The sequence below is a fragment of the Mesoplodon bidens genome (genome assembly GCF_964165515.1).
Source record: "Mesoplodon bidens genome assembly, chromosome: X".
Taxonomy (NCBI): Eukaryota; Metazoa; Chordata; class Mammalia; order Artiodactyla; family Ziphiidae; genus Mesoplodon; species Mesoplodon bidens.
In genome coordinates, this window is record NC_138163.1 from 111,721,512 (window position 1) to 111,741,615 (window position 20,104).

General features: G+C 35.5%; 1 protein-coding gene across 2 annotated transcripts in view; it reads left to right on the plus strand.

Moving 5' to 3' along the window:
- The window catches only part of DMD (dystrophin), a 2,087,389-nt gene that overhangs the window by 696,721 nt on the left and 1,370,564 nt on the right, over nt 1-20,104 (plus strand). For both annotated transcript variants that reach the window (XM_081221405.1, XM_081221404.1), the window contains exon 18: nt 15,288-15,411. In XM_081221405.1, coding sequence (XP_081077531.1) covers nt 15,288-15,411 — 124 coding nt within the window. The remainder of the gene's footprint in view (nt 1-15,287; nt 15,412-20,104) is intronic.

A 20,104-nucleotide genomic window follows, 5' to 3' on the forward strand; every position in this document is an offset into this window, starting at 1 on the left:
TCACTTCCAGTCCTGCTTGACAGTTGAGCATGGAAAGCTCATGGAGACATTAGCATCTGAGTAGTCTGTTAAAGGATAGGGGCATATTGGACTCAAGATTAGGGAAAAGGACGATGCAGATACAGGCTCTATACAAGTGGCATTTACACAGGGTTGTGGGTGTTTCTGTTTGCTTAGAGCAGAAATATGCAGTATTGGAAAGAGAGAATTAAGGGATGAGGTTGAAAAGGTAGGTTGAGTTCATTGTGGGAAAAAAAAAAAGGTACTCAGTGCCAGACTAAGGAACTTCAATCTGGTTATAGAGAGCCAAGGCTTATTTTTGAAAGAGATCCAAGCAATATGGTGACTGTGAACCACACATTTGGACCCACCTATGTGTTGGGAGAGATAGACCATCTTAACTTTATAGAGCAGGGAGGTAGTCAGCAATTTTTTCTCTGAAGAGGCAGATGGTCCCTATTTTAGGCTTGTGCACCACATAGTTTCTTTTGCAAGTGCTCAATTCTGCTGCTGTAGGGAAAAAGCAACCATAAACAATATGTAAATGATGAGTGTGGATGTGTTCCAATAAAACTTTATTTGCAAAAACTAGTGGCAAGCCAGATTTGTCTGGTGAACCATAGTTTGCCTATTCCTGCAATAAAGGGTGAAATAGATGAGATTATTTTGCTGTTGATGATTCTTATGTATTTGCCTTTTTGTCTTTGTTACAGCTTTCTTTGCAGTTTTCATTCTGGTGATAACAAGAATGGCTTTTACTTTACCAGTCCTTAACAAAACACTAAGATGAATAGATCCACTCTCAAATGAGAAAGTGAGAGGTGGCCCAGGGGCTGGCTTAAAGCCAGCGGGAAATAGTCACAGAAGGCACTAATCACAGTAGCTAACACGTATGATCTCTACCATATGTCAAGAACTCATCTAAATACTTTGCACGTTAACACACTTAACCATTAAAAGAGCATTATAAAGTAGTTTTTTATTGTTGTCACTCTTTGCCAATGGGAACAATGAGGCACAGAGAGGTGAGGTGACTTGTTCAAGGTCACAAACTTTACAGGAAGCAGTGCAGTCAGGGTTTGAACCCAGATATCTAGCACAGGATGCTGCATTCTTTTTTTTTCTAATTTTCATTGAAATATAGTTGATTTACAACGTTGTGTTAGTTTCAAGTGTACAGCAAAGTGATTCAGTTATTTATATATATATATATATATATATTCTTTTTTTACATTCTCTTCCATTATAGGTTATTACAGGATATTGAGTATAGTTTGCTGTGCTATACAGTAGGTCCTTGTTGGTTATCTATTTTATATATAGTAGTGTGTATATTTTAATCCCAAACTCCTAATTTAATCCTTCCTCCCCCTTTGATAACTGTAAGTTTGTTTTCTATGTCTGTGAGTCTATTTCTGTTTTGTAAATAGGTTCATTTGTACCATTTTGTAGATTTCATATATAAGCAATATCATATGATATTTGTGTTTCTCTGTCCAGCTTACTTCACTTAGTATGATAATCTGTAGGTCCATCCATGTTGCTGCAAATGACATTATTTCATTCTTTTTTATGGCTGAGTAATACTCTTTTATATTTATATACCACATCTTCTTTACCCATTCATCTGTTGATGGGCATTTAGGTTGCTTCCATGTCCTGGCTATTGTGAATAATGCTGCTATGAACATTGGGGTGCATGTATCTTTTCGAGTTATGTTTTTCTTTGGGTATATGCCCAGGAGTGAGATTGCTGGATCATGTGGTAGCTCTACTTTTAGTTTTTTAGGGAACTTCCATACTGTTTTCCATAGTGGCTGCACCAATTTACATTCCTACCAGCAGTGTAGGAGGACTTCTTTTTCTCCACACCCTCTCCACAGGATGCTGCATTCTTGAACTCTATGTCATGTTATCTATAATGAGAAACTAAAGGTAATTTCATCAAATTATTTAGCTGAAAATAAAAGATTGACTGAGACTGTTTACTACTTTATTGAGGTCTGTCTATGGAAATGGTGCACTTACCCTAGATTATAGCTGTTCTACCTTCTAAGTCTCATAGACTCTATGGTACCACTGGAGCATTTGGCTATATCTTTAAATACAGAGATCTTTATCAGTGAAAAAGATTTTTCCTTCAAAGTTAGGTGTCTTTTTCAGTATCAATGCATAAACGGAGTCCCATATCATTGACCTGTTTTTCCAGGTGCAGGACTTCTAGTGCTAACCATGGTCTTAACCTTATTATCTGTCATAACCTTTGCCATCTATGCTTAATCAGTTCTAACATCAGAAAACACATCATCTGATTGGAAATTTGGGGACTTTAGGAAATTAAGGAAGACTGCAAAGTAAAAATAAACTTGGAAAAAGTAATTATTTCATAATGCCATGAGGATATGAATTCTGCAACTAAATATCATAGTTTAGGTTAATAAAAATGTTCAGAGTTAATGTCCTAGTGTTAGAGACTCCAGTCAAATTCTGGCATAATCCAAAACAGCAGAGTAGTAACCACCAGACTGTACTGTATAGCAACAAACAGGAAGTTCATGTTGACTTTTCCTTCATATTTTTTAAAAAATGGTTTCCCTTTCATTTGGAACAAAGGAATATAAGTGTAGTGTAGTGGAAATCTTTGGATTCAGACATACCTGGTTTTGAATCTTAACTTCATATTCCACTTTGTGTTGAAAGTAAAGGTTTCTGAAGCTCTCTGTTCTTGATATAGCTATGGAGATGATAATAAATAGCCTACACAATTATCATGGGAGATGAATTAATTTTTTCTTTGTGAAAGCATGTGACATGAACAAGATGCTTAAAATGCTATTTTTTCCTGTGAATTTGACTGAATGTTAAATTAACATTTTAAAAACTTAATCTTGATGGTACAGGAATGTATTTATAGGCAGATTTATAAAACACAAGTGTCTACATATTTATTAATGTTCAAAAGAATAGGTAAAATTAATGAACTGGGAAAAAAATCCTGAGTTATAAAGTACAGAAAATGCTACTATATTATTTGGATTAAGTGCTTCTCCCCAATTTGAAGACATTTTCTCAAGGGAATCTCTTATTATGACTTCAAGATACTTTTGTGTATATGTTTCAGTGCCTTCCTCACATGTTCCTTTTACACCATTTTATCTATATCTTTGGACATTTTATGTTTCTCTGTAAGAGAACTCGCATGAAAAATCCATTTGTCACCACATTATCATTATGTAGATAAGAAAATATGAGAAGCCAAATTGAAGTCCAGACAAGCTGTGAAAGGGAATGTGCACCCTCTAGTGCCCACATTTATTTCTCACAAGAGCATATACAGCTTTGCTTTTTGTTTTCATCAATTTTAAATAAACATCAAATTTGATTTAAAATAAACGGCTCAGGGTTTTCAACTTGAGCATATTACATTGTATAATTATAGATGTATTATTATGACAAGATTTCATCTATCACTTAAAAGAATATTTCCATTAACCTGTGTTAAGATGATTTTCTTGCACAGAACTGTGTTTCAAAGGGACTTTCATTTTACTGAAAATGAAAAATAGGCTCCACGCATCTGTGGCTTAGTAGCATTTTATTTCTGGTCCTCTGGATCATGCATTTTTTGTCCACGTGCTTTCATACTCTTTGGCTTTATAACTAATTCCTCTAATCTAGCTGGTTTTGACATATTAGAATTTGGGGGATTTCCTTAGTTTTTAAGGTGTGATTCCCTGAAAGTTATATTAACAGAAGATGTAAAAGTGACTTCTTTTCAACCATATCACATTTTAGAAATAAATATTACCAATGTATTTTTAAATGATTGAGATTTGTTACCAAATTAAGCTAAGAAGATTATGTTCAAGTCATTTTAATCTACCACTTGTTAAAATATTTCAGTTGTTTTACTTTTTGCAGAGAAACAATATTTTTGTAGGAGTTTTATTCCGTTCAGTACAATTAACTATCCTAGAGGTACAAAGATGAATTGCAATGCCAGATAACGCATGGACAGTTTTCTGGCATTTATAGCTTAAAAATATTAAATTGCTGGGTTTGTATTCAAGGGCATGTATATTAAAAGGCAGTATTTTATACACATTAAACATGTAATTTGATTTGCCATAATTGACAATGAAGAAGACGCATGATTTTAAGGACAAACTTTATGTTTTGGACTAGAATCCAGATTTTGAAGCACATGTTAAATAGGCATATTTTAGGACAAGGTAAACTACACAGAAATTGATTTTTTAGTATCTTTTAAAGATGCATTTCAGCGCAAACTGGAATCATTAAATTTTACTGTACCGAAACGTATTATTTTATGAGGGATGTGCTTAAACTTACACATATAAAAGTAGAAATACATTTAAGCTTGTAAATAAGATCACGCAAACACAAGGAAAACAGATTATTTGATAGGACTGTTAATGTGGCAGGTTTATATTAACTGAGGACAGTGTTCTTTCCCATTCATTATATTTTGTTTCAGGTGCTGTGTAAACTGTCAAAAAGAGTTTATAGGGTTCTTATAACTGGGAATCATAACATCCTTAGATGTTATTTAATTTGATTGCTAGCTGAAGAGACTAATTTAATTGGAATATCAAAGCTGCAGTGTAAGCAAAGCTGACCTCAGCTTTGTATCTCAGGTCACAATCACTTTAATTAGTGAGATAAATAAACACACATTTAAGAGTAATTTTTAAAAAGTCCTTGTTAGTTTTTATTTTAAGACCGGTCTGATGGAAGCTTTGTAATTTTTGAAATTTAAAGGAAGAAGTAAAGGAAGATCAGAGAAGTTAAGTCATTTGCCCAAGGAAGCAGCACAAAGATTAAGATGGGTGATTAAAACCTGTGACAGCTGACTTTCAGTTCAGTGAGTTTCCATTGCACCGTCTTTACTTTACATTTAAAGCACACACAGACATACATACACGTACAAACACATATGTTCACAAACATTACAAAAAAATTTAAGGCAATCATTTGGCCCTATTTTCCCCCTCCCACCAAGGAAAACATGCCCACACTATACAAACACGTGCATATATCTGTGTGTGTATATAAAAACTATCTTGATTTAAGGGAGGTAGTTATCTAAATGTTAACTTGTTTTCTCCTGATTAAATAGGATTTTGCCCTTTAATAATATTGTATAACTTTAAAAGTACAATAATCACCATATACTCAGCACATCTCAAAATCCTAGAAATACTTCATATTTTAGCAATAACAAGGTTTGTATTGATTTTTTAAAATATTTTTTAACAAATTTCATTCAAAATTTTATAACATTTCTCTGGTTCAAATTTAATTTGTATTCTATTTATTCAATTTTTAAAAGGAAGTAACATGTGGAAACATATAGGAGGGAGGGACCAGTTTCCCCAGAAGGAAGGTTGAAGGGGAAAGAGTAGGGAGAGGTTGATCAAGAAAACCTTCACAGAAGTTGTATATCTTGGACAGAGTCTTGAAAGATGAGTAGGAGTTCATCATATGGTTTGGCGTCCAGAGAGTAGCCATATACCAATATGGAATTAAAATGTGTTCTCATGTTCTAGAAATCTGAAGAAGAAAGATGATTATTTAAAAATATAATAAACAGGGCTTCCCTGGTGGCGCAGTGGTTGAGAGTCCGCCTGCCGATGTAGGGGACACAGGTTCGTGCCCTGGTCCAGGAGGATCCCACATGCCGCGGAGCGGCTGGGCCCGAGAGCCATGGCCACTGGGCCTGCGCATCTGGAGCCTGTGCTCCGCAACGGGAGAGGCCACAACAGTGAGAGGCCCGCGTAATGCAAAATAAATAAATAAATAAATTATATATATATATATATATATATATATATATATATATATATATAATAAACAAAATTTAAAATTCTTACCTCACCTCCAGGAAGATTTCTTCCACATTGTAGTACCAGTAAAAAAGAGTCATAGTTTTGTTTCCATGAACATGAAAACGTGTGTTCTAGCTAATTAACATGTACATTAAAATTTTGTTTGTTAAGTCATCTGGTCTAGGCCTAGAGCCTTAGGATTGTGCAAGAGTTAACATATTTCACAAATGTTAATACTTTCAGGCTGCTAAAGGTGAGGCTTATAAGTTTTTATGAAATTCTATGTGCAAAGATGTTTAAAGATATAATATGGCCATTCATAACCTAGCTCACTAATCAAATTAGTTTAAGTCTGGGAGCTCGAGGGATTTATAGTTTCACAGTTTACACATTTGGGAATGATGAGTTCCAGATGGTATATTAAAAGTTACTGAATTAAAGTTTATGTAAATGTGTCATCTTAGTTAAATACTTTATATGGCAGTCACTATATTAACAGAACGCAGTAGTGCCCATTAAGAGGCTCTTCTGATATAATTAGCAGTGTTATAGAGCACAAATTCCATACAATGATTTACTGTTGACAATTCAAAATTGATAACTTTTTAAACTGCAAGTGTTTCTCTGGTTCTTTTGGATGTGTTTCTGTTTGTCTTTTAATTTACTTAAAATATTTACACATACACACACATATACACGCACCTGCAACACAGACATATATCTCCTAATTTTGACTGCAAGGAAGTATAATTGATCTAATTTGCATTATCTTTATGGAAAATTCAGCTGGAGGAAGTAGAGTCCATTTGTACAATATGATCTTGAGGGAAAACTTAGACCTTTCGAATATTTGGTATATATGCACCATACTTGAAACTTCCAGAAAAATAGCAGATCTCTTTAGAAAAAAACCTTGGTTTGGTAATAAAATATTTGCAAAAAAAAATATCAAAGATATGGTTGCTCTGTTCCATGAGACTCTACAGATTTTAGTTTTGGGGGTTTGTGATGAGTGCCTTTGTAAAGGAGAGAAAATTGCCACTTCACTGTTAATCATAAATAATCACAAAGATGAGATTTTAGGACATACTTGAAAAATATAGGACAGAATATTCATCAACTGTTACAGAAAGAAAATCATTTTGTAAATAGAGAGTTAGAAGTCATTATTTTCTTAGATAATGAAAATTTTGGATAAAGTTGGATAAAGTTAGACTGGATTTAAGGGATAGAGTCTGTCTGTAATAACATATAGAAGTACATTAAGTACAGAGTGAAGTATGTTATGAGAGTAAGATGAGTGAGTAATAAGAAATTTTGTTGATGGGCTGATTCTGAGGGTGTACAGGCCCATTATAAGCAACTTATTCTATGTCAGTTCTTTATCAATGTTTTCTGAGAGTTTTAAAGGTGAAAAAAAATTAGTAGAAATTAGTGATTTTATAAAGGAAGAAAAGTACATGCACAGAATCTAAGATTTAATGTGGTATTGAAAATAACTCTTCAGTGTTCTTGTTGAGGGTTTTGAAAAGGTACCTGAGTTACATCTGTATGATATCTTCAGTTGGTGATTAAAGACCCAGCCTAAGTAGTGCAAAGCGTGATGAAAAATACCAGTGGCAAAACGCTGGGGAGAATAGATAGCACCCAATTTAGAAACATGTATGGATTTAAATCAGGGGAGTCTGTTAATTTGGCATACATCTCAGCAAGGATATGTGAAAATTATTCAATGCCAGTGAACATGTGAAAACTAGGGGGCAAGGCACAGAAAGTGATGAAGCAAGAGCTGCCAAATTGATAGGGAATAAAGTAAATGTGCAATTGTTACTTGGAAGCCAGGGTCTGAGTAGAAGCCAAGAAGGAGGTCTTGTTCATTTTGCTAAAAGCGGTGGAAATGTCACTGAGACTAAGCATTGAATGTGAGCTATTGGCACTCAGTAAGAGTGCACAGGAAGCCTTTTGAAAACTCTGCCTCTGCTTCCCCTTCACCCTTCCATCCTCGTTGCTGGCACACAGAGATGGGGCTGACTACTGGCAGAATACTGGAGGGAAAACAAGTGCTAGCAGCTGACAGTTAAGTCCCAGAATGCTAAGGGATGGTATTGAATGTTAGATCTTGGAGTATGGGCTGACTGTATATTACATTGAGACAGAAAAAGTTTTAGTAAGAAAATAATAGATATGGTTGAAGCAACAAGCTGAAATAGAAGCCACAGAAAAAAAAAAGTAAACAGAATATTACATGAGCAATAGCTCAGAGCTTAAATCATGTAAGAATTGGGTTTAGCTTCCACCTATTGCCAAAGGAATCAAGACATCACAATGATGAAAGAAAAGAGAAAAAGAAGGTCTAACAGCTAAGAATAGTACAAACTCATACTTTGTTCCATTCCATTTCAGAAAGAAAGTGTAACATATTAACACACATGCTTATGAATAGATATAGTTTTCCTAGGTAAAGCACTTTACTCACAACTTCCCTAAAAAATATTTGAAATCCCTTAAAAATAAATCTGTAACTTATGTCATAGAGTGTTCTGCCTATGTTTTCCTCTAAGAGTTTGATAGTGTCTGGCCTTACATTTAGGTCTTTAATCCATTTTGAGTTTAGTTTTGTGTATGGTGTTAGGAAGTATTCTAATTTCATTCTTTCATGTGTTGCTGTCCAGTTTTCCCAGCACCACTTATTGAAGAGGCTGTGTTTTCTCCATTGTGTATTCTTGCCTCCTTTATCAAAGATAAGGTGACCATATGTGCGTGGGTTTATCTCTGGGCTTTCTATCCTGTTCCATTGATCTATATTTCTGTTTTTGTGCCAGTACCATACTATCTTGATTACTGTAGCTTTTGTAGTATAGTCTGAAGTCAGGGAGCCTGATTCCTCCAGCTCCGTTTTTCTTTCTGAAGATTGCTGTCGCTACTCGGGGTCTTTTGTGTTTCCATACAAATTGTGAAATTTTTTGTTCTAGCTCTGTGAAAAATGCCATTGGTAGTTTGATAGGGATTGCATTGAACCTGTAGATTGCTTTGGGTAGTAAAGTCATTTTCACAATGTTGATTCTTCCAATCCAAGAACATGGTATATCTTTCCATCTGTTTGTATCATCTTTAATTTCTTTCATCAGTATCTTATAGTTTTCTGCATACAGGTCTTTTGCCTCCTTAGGTAGGTTTATTCCAGTCAGAATGGCCATCATCAAAAAATCTACAAACAATAAATGCTGGAGAGGGTGTGGAGAAAAGGAAACCCTCATGCACTGTTGGTGGGAATGTAAATTAATACAGCCACTATGGAGAACAGTGTGGAGGTTCCTTAAGAAACTAAAAATAGAACTACCACATGACCCAGCAATCCCACTACTGGGCATATACCCTGAGAAAACCATAATTCAAAAAGACACATGTACCACAATGTTTATTGCAGCACTATTTACAATAGCCAGGACATGGAAGCAACCTAAGTGTCCATCTACAGATGAATGGATAAAGAAGGTGTGGCACATATATACAATGGAATATTACTCAGCCATAAAAAGAAACAAAATTGAGTTATTTGTAGTGAGGTGGATGGACCTAGAGTCTGTCATGCAGAGTGATGTAAGTCAGAAAGAGAAAAACAAATATATATGGAATCTAAAAAAAAAAAGGTTCTGATGAACCTAGGGGTAGGACAGGAATAAAGACGCAGACATAGAGAATGGACTTGAGGACATGGGGAGGGGGAAGGGTAAGCTAGGACAAAGTGAGAGAGTGGCATGGACATATATACACTACCAAATGTAAAATAGATAGTGGGAAGCAGCCGCATAGCACAGGGAGACAGCTCAGCGCTTTGTGACCACCTGGAGGCGTGGGATAGGGAGGGTGGGAGGGAGATGCAAGAGGGACGGGATATGGGTATTTATATATACATATAGCTGATTCACTTTGTTATACAGCAGAAACTAACACAACATTGTAAAACAATTATACTCCAATAAAGATGTTAAAGAAAATTAAAAAATAAAAAAAATAATTTTTTAAAATATATAAATCTGTAAATCAAAAGAGTATAATCACTCTCTAAAAGATACTTATGTAAAGAGCAAGTTCAGTCATCTTTTGCAGTCTCTTTCCAAATCTATAAAGTCAGACAAACAAAAATATTGAATGAGGAAAGACCTCTCTATGGGATTTCACATCCTGTTGCCTGAATTGATCTGAATTATTAGAACTACATGCCAACTGGTGCCCAGGCCTCCCTTAAAATCTTCACAGTCTGAGCAGCAAGCAGACGGTTACCATGGTGTTGACTCCACAAAGGATTCATTGTGTGCAGATAACCAATTTACCTGGCAGAGTCTCTAGTCTAGAAACTGATTTAATCTTAATTCATTGAAAAGGTGTTTTTTGATTATCCTAAACAAAAGTCACGGTGTGAGCTGAGCCCCGGTTCTATGTCTAAAGCATTTTTTGTCAAATGGATGTTTCGCTAAACCAAACTCCTTGATAATGTGGACTGCTGCATTTTCATCTCTGTTATCTGTGGAGTTTAATACTATGTCTGGCATATAATAAGCACTTAGTATATATTTTGTGGCAGAAACGAAGGTAGAGATGTGTTTTAAAAGGAAACATACAGTTCCACATTTTTCAGAAAGACAGATATCTAAAAGTATTATGATTTTTTGGAAAATTATTTATTTTCAAACTGAATAAATATCCTTTACCTTTTTTGCAATTGATTAGAGGTGGTGGTAAAGGATAATTATAACACATGTGCAAAAAAGACCAATGTAAATTCCAGGCCTGGTGAAAACTTTCTCCAACATAGGCCTTAGCAGATCTCTCCTAGCTGTGATGCCAGCTTAGCACCTTGAGTCAACTTTTAGTTTCATGGACCTGTAGGTGGACGTGAGCAATCTTTACCAGAGATACTCTGAATTAAATGGTGTGAGACCACAAAAACCAAGTCTAAAGGGAGAATTTGACATTGAATGGTGGATATTCACATCTCACCTTTATGACTCAGAGAGTATTTGATGTGTAATTGAGTCAGACTGGTGTAAAGGTGAAGGGACAGATTTGACCAGAGTGACCAATGTGGATTATATCAAGAAGCCAAGTTTCCAAAATAGAAATCTTCTAGTGGATAAGAGTCAATGAAGGATTTCACTTCATTGGGGGAGGGACAAGACTGCAGTATGGCTCCTTGGTTCCCTAAGAAACTTGAAGAGAGATTTGTTTCTAGAAGTAAAGTATAGGGTTAAGAGGTCTGAAATTTTGCTCTTTATCCTAAGAAAAATGGAAAATCTTTGAGTGGCTTAATGAATGAAGGTTATATAATCAGATATCTTTTAGAAATGATAATTTCACCAGTAGTGCATGGGACATATGGGAGGGTTCCAGAAAGGTTGCCTAGAACCAGTGGAGAGGCCATTTCAGTAGTTTTGGTCACATTTAATGGCAAGATCAGTGAGGATGCCAACTGTAGAGATCCTGAGAAGCAGATAGATTCACAAGAAATAGAATGTTTGATGGATTAGACTTTTCTAAATATGTGAGGGAAGGGAGAGGAGGGTATCAAAGGTGATAGACGGTGATGCCATTCACAGGTCTGAGGACACTAGGAGAGTACCAGTTTGGGAGAGAAAATCAAACATTAGGTCTTGACATAATATATTGAAAGAGCTCTTAGAGCATGCAAGTGGGATCATCCAGTAGGTGGATGGTTATGTAGCTATGGAGCTCAGAAGAAATGCTTAAAGTAGAGATATCTGTATCGGAGTCATTGATATATATATTGTGGTTAAGGTCATTAGCATGAATAAGATTGCTAGTGAGAGAGAGTAATATAATAGGATAGAAGATGATTGAAAATGAACCGGGCCTTGATAAACTTCAGCATGTAATAACAGGATGGAAGAGGATGAGCCTGCAAAGAAAAAATTACCTGTGGTCATAGAAATAGAAGACAAAATAAATAGAGGGGGATCATGGGGGCAAAAAATGAATTTCAAAGAAGAATATGGTCAACAACAGTGTTAAGTGTTGCTAGATGGCAAGAAAGTAAAACTCTCCATTGGCTTTAGTGACATGATTCCTTTATTAATATGTTTTTGTTAAGAAACAACATTGAGTGGATTAAGGAGTGAATAGGAGGTAGGGAACTGACAGGAAACTGGACAACTGTTGCAAAACATTTGCCTTTACAGAAGATAAGAGAATGGCCAGAGGAGAATATGGGGGTCAAGAGAGTGTTGATTTTTTAATAAAGGAATCAATAAAATATGTTTAAATTTCCATATGAAGAATTAACTTGAGAGGGAGGGGTTGAATTTACAGTGGATACATTAAAAAATTGATAGACTCAAATGCCTGAGAAGTAAGAGAATGAAGTACAAAATGCAGGTAGAGGGATTGGCTTTAAGTAAAAGAAGAGAAACTCATTTGAAGGGAAAGGAATGAGAAGGGCACAGTCAGGTAAGATTGAATATTTGGACATAGGAAGTGGAAGGGAGAGAAATTCTAGTCTGATAATTGCACTTTTCTCTGTAAAGTAGGAAACAATGTCATCTGTTGATATGTGGAGAAAGAAGATGGATGAGAGCTTTTTTTTCATTTTGGTTGATTTTTTTCCCTTGTTGGTTTTTTATTTTAAATATAGCAGTGTGTATATGTCAATCCCAAATAAAAAAGACGGATCAGAGCTTTGAGAGCTTTGGGAAAAGTTTGAAATAGTTCCTGTGGAGAGTCAGAGCTCAAGGTGAAAAAATTAAATATGGCAGGATGCTGGGTTGAGGCTGTTGATCATTGCCTTAGACTGGGTTTCCACAAGAGTGGATCTGGAGACAAAGATTTGGTGCAGGTAGTTTTTTTAGGAAGTAATCCCAGGAAGCAAAGTGAGGAAGTGAGATAAGAAAAAAGCAGCCATTACAGGATGATACATGAGCAGGTTAACAATGGAGGCAACTGTGCTCAATCCTGCTGGGAACCTTCTGAGACACTGTGTGTAATATCCTTCCTTCAAGGTGGTTTCACTGAAGGCAAGGGAGCTGGGATATTTATCTACCAACTCCCGGCTATCACTAGCTGAGGGTCACCCCTGAGGTATTAACATCCCAGTACTCCTGGCCTGCCCCATGCACTGGCAAGTGAATGTCCACAGGCAGAAACACACAGAGATTTTTATACTGGACTAAAGGAAAAACAAAAATGTCCTTCTTAAGACATTCTGATGGAAAACGTGCACTGGATTTGGTGGGTGGCTAAATGACCATAGTTGAAGACTGTTGATTTCGTAAATTAACATCAATGAGAAAGATTGTTAGTAGCATGCAACAGGACTCTTAAAATCAGCATTACAAGTGAAGAAATAGGACACCTAATAGTTAAACTTATGCAAAAAACAAATGTAGGAAAGATAACCACCATGTATGATAAAATAAAACTCCATAAATATTTATAATCCATATGTAAATAAGGGATTGACATTTAATGATGTGGAATTTAGAATAAAAAATCTCTGAATTCAGATCTCTGTTTCTTCTATTTCCAGTTGGGTAGCCTTGGTAAATAAAAACTTTGTAAATATTTATTACTATGAATCAGGTCCTCTTTGAGGTGAAGGATATAATGGTGAACAAGATGAATTAAGTTTCGTCCGTATGGTACTAACAGTCTGAGATCAATTGACTTAATTTCTCTGAGCCTCCATCTCCTCATATGAGCAGAGAGATTGGTAGTACATTACCACTGATTTTTGTAAGAAAACAAAAGGCTTTTGGAAGTGTTTTGTGTTCTGTGAAGCTCTTCATCAGTTTAATTTTAAAACAATAGCCTTCAACTAACGTGAAAAATTCTAACAGGTTTATATGATTTAAAGCCTTGAAATTTGAGTTGATTGAGCTCATAGGCTACCTCAATGAAAGTACTCATAAAGAAGATAATTGTTTATTCTTTCCTGATTATACTAAACACCACTGATATGATCTTTTTAGGAACCAAATTTTAAGGAAAGTAAGATACTGACAAACCATGGAATATCCATTGAAGTAACTAGGAGTAGGGTAGGCTGACCATCAGATATCTTCTAGTGGATTTAAAGAGTTGATTTCAACTATTTGAGGGTTGTATTGGAAAAGGAGCTACAGCATGGTGATTACAGTACATTACTTGGTGTCTTAAATCTTGTATTTGTATTTTTGGTCTACTCCACAGATTTCCTATGAAAATTGAGTAAGTCATTGATTTTTCTGGATAATTTTCATTTGTTTGTTTGCCTGTTTGTTTTGTTTAATAAACAGTTGGATTAGATCTCTAAATTCCTGTTATCATAGATTCTTTACAGATGCTGATAAAATCTATAGGTTCTTTCTCAAGAAAAATGCACACACATTCAGAATTGTGCCTGAAATTTCAAGTGATTCATAGACATTCTCCACCCTTGCAACTCACCTTACTCCCTTGAAAATCTCTGCTTTAAGTAGACCTGAATCATCTCATCAGAGTTAAGTTTATTCCCAGTAGCTCCATAGATCTCTGCAATAAAAGAATGTTTGAGAATAACAGTGTGGGTGATCACGTATCTATTGCAGCATAACAACCCACCTCAAAATTTAATGGTTTATTTATTTGTTTGTTTGTTTGTTTGTTTATCATATCACAATTTTGCAATGTGGGCAGGGCTCTTTGGGCAGTTCCGTGGCTCTGAGTGGAGTCAGCTGGAGCACTCACTTGGTTGTATTCAGCTGGTGTTTGAGTTGGGTCAGAAGGTCAAAGAAGGCTTTATTCACTTGCCTGGTGCTGCATGGTCTTTCACGTGGTCTCTCCACCTGGCAAGCCTGAGCTTTTGTAAAGCACTTTAGGATCCTTCCAAGTCTTATATAACACTTGCCTTCTCAGAGTGTGTGTTCTACGAAGACAAGATCCAAGGTGCAAGCACTTATCAAGCCCATGCTTGCGTTACACGTACTAATATCCCTCCCATTTGCTATAGCAAGTCATATGACCAAACACAGCATCAATATGGTTGGAGACAACACGGAGGGCATGAGTATCCGAGGTATGGTTTAATGGGGCCACCAGAAGGAATTTTTTGTTTACTATAAGTACATTCCAAAAAGCAAGAGAGTTATCTTGGAAAGTACTAACTTTTCAATCATGCAGACATTCAAACAAAGGCTGAGGAATAACTTATAGAAGATACTGTAGAGGTCATTGCTACATTGAGATGAATAAAATGACCTCTGTGATCATGAGACTAGATCAAAGCTGACTCCAAATTTTGAGCCATCCTGACTAGGGAAATAGTAGTGCTGTTAACAGTAATAGGGGCATCAGGCAGAAGTTTCAGGTTGGGGAAAAAATGGTAAATGTTGATAGATTGCTTTTTTTTTTCCATATAGAAGAAAGAGATAATCAAGAAATAATGACCCTTATTCTTCCCTGTTTTAGGTTGGATGTCGATATAACTGAACTTCACAGTTGGATTACTCGTTCAGAAGCTGTGTTGCAGAGTCCTGAATTTGCAATCTATCGGAAGGAAGGCAACTTCTCAGACCTTAAAGAAAAAGTCAAGGTAGGTTATGCATTAATTTTTATGTATTTTTCTAAGTTTTGCTGCTTGTAAACTCTATGCTCTGAACTCTTATTCTCTTAAAGTTGAAAAGATTAAAGTGCTATGATATAATGCTTTTAAATATATCTTTGAAATATATTTTACATATCAAGTAGAATCAAAGTTTAGCATAGAGAAATGTTTACAGATTCTGCCGTGACTAACGAGGAATGCTTTTTGTAAACCTTCTTTAACTTTTATATTATTTAGCTGTAAATTAACAACTTTGTAACATGAACTCATACTGATTTCCCTTCATATATTGTTCTTTCACCTGAAGGCTGATATTTTAGCAGGCTTGCAGAATAGAATGGAATAGAATAGAGCCAACCCTTAGGAATACTAAAGACCCTGTTTGTGCTCTCATTATCATCAAAATGTTATACTTCAAAGTCATTAATAATTGTCATAAGTTATAACATATTTGCATTTTCTGGATATGTATGTATTACATTACCATAACTAAAAGATGCCCGGCCTTTTTCAGTATTTTTTTATAAAAGATTGTTTGCTGGTTTTATTTCCTACTGAGACATTATAGTTTCATCCTTCGCAATAGGGATTTTTATTAATTTAATAAGAGCTGTTTCATCTTCAGGGACATTATCAAGGCTTTGATTTTTCAACTTCGACTTATAGACATCCATTTTTGGTATATAATTGGCAATAGTTTGTGAGGCAATTTCTAACCGGCAGAGTGAATATTCTGCAGTGGGCAGGCTAAAGAAACAGGTATTCTGAATGTTAAATAATTTTAGCTATAGGAAGATCACATGTGTGGATTCACTCTGCTTTATCTTTCAAGCATTTGATTTCATGAATTACAAAATCTATTAGATTTTTACAAATACAACACTACCACAGATACAAGGGAATACCTGCCGTGGGGTTGGAACTTTTGGAGAACAAAAAAATCTTCTAGGAGAAAAAATTCTGTTTTTTTAGGCTGCTTGAGGGGGAGAGAGAATTTCATCAACATTTCTCAGAGTTGACTGTTTATAAATGGGAAAGTTATTTTAAATTTCTTATTGGCTTTCTATGGTATTCTGTTAGCTTAATAACAGACAATAGTCTGTAAATAGTTTCAAGAAAAGGGAATTATGATTATATTGTTAATGTTTTAGTTTTAAAATTAAACTGAAGGATAACATGTAGAAAATAGCAAAATATCTTATTTCAGAGTATACTTATTCAAAGGTATATTGTTATAATTTTTGAGGGAAATTCTACAAGTAGAAAATTACTTAGAGAAGATGAACTCTAATTATGTTTCGGAGTTCATGTGACATACTCGACCACTGAAAGTATGAATCACCTTGGGTAGACATTTTATTAGCTAATTAAAAATTTTTATCTATCTGAATAATCCACTTAACTGTTTGCCATCCTATTTCTGTGTCTTAAAATAGCTTTGATCAAGCAGGAAAATTGAATTCTAGCATTTCCAGACTATAAATTTAAAAATTTCCTGTTATCATATGGTTACCTAGAAACAATTTGCATTTAATCAATAGTGTCAGCAATGAGAGACTGAAAGTGCTAAAAAAATGTACAATACTGTATGAGTGGTTTTCTGATGCTTCGTTGAGTCACCTTTATCAACTTTTACTCTCATATTCTGAAATAAAAACATCATTCTTAATTGCCTACTAAAATAGGACATGAAATGATTTACCTAGACATTTCCTTCAGGCTAAATATAATGTATATGTATTTAAAAAATCCTTGAGAGAAATACATAGTAATGATGATGGATATGCAGTTTAGGCATACATTAATTTTCTTGCTTCTTCACCTGTCAGTTTATGTAGGTTATTTTGAACACATGGGAGGCCTATCTCATGAGCTTGAGTGGTATTCATTCATTTTTAGGCATTCATTAAAAATGGCTAAATAATACCTCCTCTTTTTTTTTTCTTTCACTTGAAATAATAAATGAAGGAATCAAGCACTTTCAGCCAATTAGAATATCCTAGGACATTATCACTTCAGATTTATATACTTTTAAATCTAACAAAAATTTTCCTTCTCTATTAACACTGTGTTTTATCCATACAATTAACATAATACACTTTTTTAGAAGTTGAGTTCTAGGGGACACATCTACTCAAAGTGTGGTCCCTGGACAACCAGTATTGGCATCATCTGTGAGCTTCTTAGAACTGTAGGATTGATTTCAGGCTTGATAAATCAGAATTTGCATTTAAACAAGATCCACAGGTGATTCCTATGTACATAAATGTTGGAGAACCAATACACAATGGGAGACTTTACCAGACTTCTAGGTGTTCTCCACTCATTCTGTTAATGTCGCCATAGTTCAGAATTTCCAGCTGACTTAACAGGTATAGCTACTCAACTTCTTGAACTGAGCACATGGTAATGTAAGTTAGTAATTAAACCAACAAAACAAGCTCTTCTTACCCCAAGGTGATTTTATACCTCTACAATGTTCTCCTGAAAAGCTTTCCTACTAGCCATTAAGGTCAACAGGCCTTGGGCTCTTCCTGGGACTTACACTTGCTTACACCCATACCAAATCAACTTTTCACCAAGTTCTGTGGGAAATCTTCAAGCCAATTAATTCTACGTTTCCCTATCTCTATTATCTGTGTTTGCCACCGGGAATATAGGAACCTCTATTCACCTGTCCTTTCTTGTATCTTCGTCTCTATGCTCTTCTGTACTCTTTCCTCTGTCTCACTTTCTCTTCTTTGTGCTTTCTCACGCTCATTCACTGTGCACTCGGAAACCCTTCTTCCAAAACAGACTTTCTCTCCTGTATACCCGTTTTGTTCATATATGGAATTTATTGGGTTGGCCAAAAAAGTTCGTTCGGCTTTTAATGTAAGATGGGGAAAAAGTCCAAACAAACTTTTTGGCCAACCCAATACTTTTACCCTTAAGATCACCACGAAGATTAATGACTCACTCCTCCACTCCTTTAGAATTGCTAGTTTACTCACTTCTCAGGGTCACTTCCAAAGGTACCACCCTTAATGTAAAACTACCTCTTCCCTTGTGTTTCATGTCAAGTGGCCATCTGTCATTCACCAAGTTATTCTATTATTTTCTCTTTGAAGACTTTGGCATCAGGTTCACAATCTCCTCCACCCAAGTTATGCCTTTATCCTTAAAAATCTCAGCCCATGTGGGCTATCTTGATGTCTCCAAAAGCTTCCATTTCCCTCATCTCCTCAATTCACCTACCCACTTGCATTAACAATACTGTAGATGTTTCGCTGCCAGACATTACTCCATTTCGGAAAAACCGCACTTAAACAGACTCATCAGTAATTCTTCCTAAGCTTTCCATACTTCCCTAGTAAATTTTCTCAACTTTTCTTAACTATTATTTCAAGTTTTTATGGGTCTCTTAAACTTTTCCCCACCATTTACAGTAGGTGACTTTCCCTCTTATTTTAGTTAAAATAATCTCTCTTAAATTATGTGTATTTGTGCTCATGGTCTCTTTATTTCCCTCTGCCTTGGTGGAAGAGACTGTGTTTTGGCTCACGAGGGCTAATCTCGGGGGGTGTGTATTCAATATCTTCATTCTCTTTGTCCTCAGGAACCTGCTTCCATTCAGCCACACATCCATTTCTTCAGTGTCTCCGTATTTTCTGGGTCTTTATCATCAGCCTTTAAACAGGCTGTTTTTCCATCTTTCCATCCTATCCTATAAATACATATGTGAATATTTTTGTGCCTTATTTTCTCAACTTCTCTGCAGGACTAGACCCTATTAACCTCTTAGTCCTTCATGAAATTATTTCCTCCTTTGGATTATGGAATACCACTCTCTATTGTTTACCTTTTTAATGTTTTTGCCCTTTTGTTCCATCTTGTTTTTCCTTTAATATTGAAATTCTGTACAGTTCTTCCCTTGTTTTCCTCTCTAGATTATCCTCATTACTTCCCATTCAAATAGCATCTATTTTCTAATGACTCCCAAATGTGTATCTTTAGCTCCTGTCTCTCCCTTAAAGCCCAGTCCAATATATCTAATTGCCTAATAGACAAATTTAATTGAATGTTTGCCTGCAAACTTAAACTTCAGTCTCTCTCCAGCCCTCCTTTATTCTTTCTTTTTACTTTTCTTCTTCCAACAACCTCATCCAGAAACCTAAAAGCTAACTGGGTCATCTAGATTTTTTTTCTACCATTCACAAGTCTACCCTTTGACAAGTCATTTAATCTCATTCCCTTAACAGCTCTTGAAACTGTCCAATTCTCTCTATTCCCATCACCACAACCCTGACTAAAGCTAATATCATGGCTGACTTTGGTTTAAGATGACAGTCCCTAGCTGGTCTTCACTGCCGCTAATGTTGTATTACTTTAGAAGTTTTCACATCACTTCTGCCAGAGTGAACTTACTAAAACATAAGCAGTATCCTGTTATGCCTCTGTTTACATTCATTTGAGAAAGAAAAGAACAGCCACTGAGACTCAGGAGCTGGCTTGGCACTACAGTTAGGCCTTGGAGGTGCTAGATGCTGTACTAATGCTTGCAGCTAGTCTGTAATGTTCTCATGTTGAATATGACAAACAACTCAGAATGCTCACCTCAGACAAGGCCACTCCACAATCATGATGGATCACGACAAAAACGTGACCATTGTGTAATTATGTCTCAATACAGTAAAAAATA